Genomic DNA, 1,780 nt, shown 5'->3' on the forward strand with positions numbered 1-1,780 from the left:
GCGGCTTAGCAGCAGCAGCAGCAACATTATTCAATCTTTTTCTACCTCAGTATCTTCTTTTATTTGGTGACAAAACAAAAACTACAATTTTGCAATTGTGGCTCTAAAATTACATTTAAATTGTTTACAAAACTTTAAAAATATTCTTTAATATTTTTTTATTCAAAAGACTGTGCATTTTAATAATCACTATTATTCAAAATTGTTGGTACTGTTATAAATATAATTTTATGCCAAACAGAAGTCTACATTCTCAAGGATGATCTAAACTAAATTTATATATATATTTTTGTTTCTTCTCCTAGGGTACAAACTTATGGATGGAAAAAATAGAGTCTCTTTATTGAATTAGTTATGCTGGTTTCCAACAATTCATGTGTGCCCCCCAAATATTTTATTCTTAATGGAATTCCTGGTCTGGAAAGAGTACATGTATGGATCTCCCTCCCATTCTGCACCATGTATATCATCTCCCTTCTGGGAAACCTTGGCCTTGTGTATCTCATTCATCATGAGGAGTCCTTGCATCATCCAATGTATTTTTTTCTGGCAATGCTCTCCCTCGTTGATCTCTTTACCTGTACCACTACCCTACCCAATGCACTCTGCATCTTCTGGTTCAATCTCAAGGAAATTAACTTCAATGCTTGTTTGGTCCAGATGTTCTTTGTCCATGGGTTCACAGGTGTGGAGTCTGGAGTGCTCATGCTCATGGCTCTGGACCGCTATGTGGCCATTTGCTACCCACTGCGCTATGCTACCATACTCACTAACCCTATCATTGCCAAAGCTGGACTTGTCACCTTCCTGAGGGGTGCATTGCTGATGATTCCTTTTCCATTCTTGGTTAACCGTTTGCCCTTCTGCCAAAGCAATATTATCTCCCATACATATTGTGACCATATGTCAGTGGTGAAGTTATCCTGCGCCAGTATCAAGGTCAATGTCATCTATGGTCTGGTGGTTGCCCTCCTGATCGGAGTGTTTGATATCAGCTGCATATCTGTATCGTACACTATGATCCTTCGGGCGGTGGTCAGTCTCTCCTCAGCAGACGCTCGGCAGAAAGCCTTTAGCACCTGCACTGCCCATATATCTGCCATTATTGTCACTTATGTTCCAGCATTGTTCACTTTATTTACTCACCGTTTTGGAGGACACTCTATTCCCTCTTCTCTTCACATCATTGTGGCTAATCTTTATCTTCTTCTTCCCCCAACTCTCAACCCCATTGTTTACGGGATAAAGACAAAACAGATTCGAGACAATGTCATAAAGCTCTTGCAGGGTGAGAAAGGTGCAAGTACTCAGGACAAGTGAAATGAGATAGAATAAAGATGAATGAAAAACAACAAAGGAGAAACTCATGTGTGATATTGAGACTTTTCTATGAACTGTTTTATGCAACTACAGTGGGAAAATTTACAGATAATTCTGGATTTATATTCCAGTGACTCCCCATATTTTTTTCCTCTATCACTAGTTTGAACCAAGTCATTGATATTGGTTTCTCACACCTTTCATCTTAGTGTATTCATGTAGGATATTTTCTTAACCTTTTGAGAGTTAAGTGTCTTGTCTGTGATTATAATCTTCCTTTGTTGTTCAATTGTTAAGTCATGTCCAACTGTCTTGCAACCACATGGACTGTAGCCGGCCAGACTCTTCTGTCCATGGGATTTCCCAGGCAAGCATACTGGAGTGGGTTGCCATTTCCTTCTCTATGTAATTGTCCTTATGGATAAGAAATTAAATGGATTTTCAGGACATTTTCCAGGCT

The 1,780-nt window shown here is 39.1% G+C and overlaps 1 protein-coding gene across 1 annotated transcript; it reads left to right on the forward strand.

The window, feature by feature from the left end:
- The first annotated feature begins 354 nt into the window (after window positions 1-354).
- On the forward strand, window positions 355-1,463 carry LOC133261243 (olfactory receptor 52N5-like). Its single transcript, XM_061439753.1, has one exon. The coding sequence runs from the start codon at window positions 355-357 to the stop codon at window positions 1,318-1,320; it is 966 nt and encodes a 321-aa protein (XP_061295737.1). The 3' UTR covers window positions 1,321-1,463.
- Window positions 1,464-1,780: the final 317 nt, after the last annotated feature.

This window comes from Bos javanicus, chromosome 15 (assembly GCF_032452875.1).
Source record: "Bos javanicus breed banteng chromosome 15, ARS-OSU_banteng_1.0, whole genome shotgun sequence".
In the NCBI taxonomy this organism is placed as follows: Eukaryota; Metazoa; Chordata; class Mammalia; order Artiodactyla; family Bovidae; genus Bos; species Bos javanicus.

Excerpts from the sequence above, each read along its gene's own strand:
- LOC133261243 (XM_061439753.1), top strand. The coding sequence starts at position 355 with ATGCTGGTTTCCAACAATTCATGTGTGCCCCCCAAATATTTTATTCTT.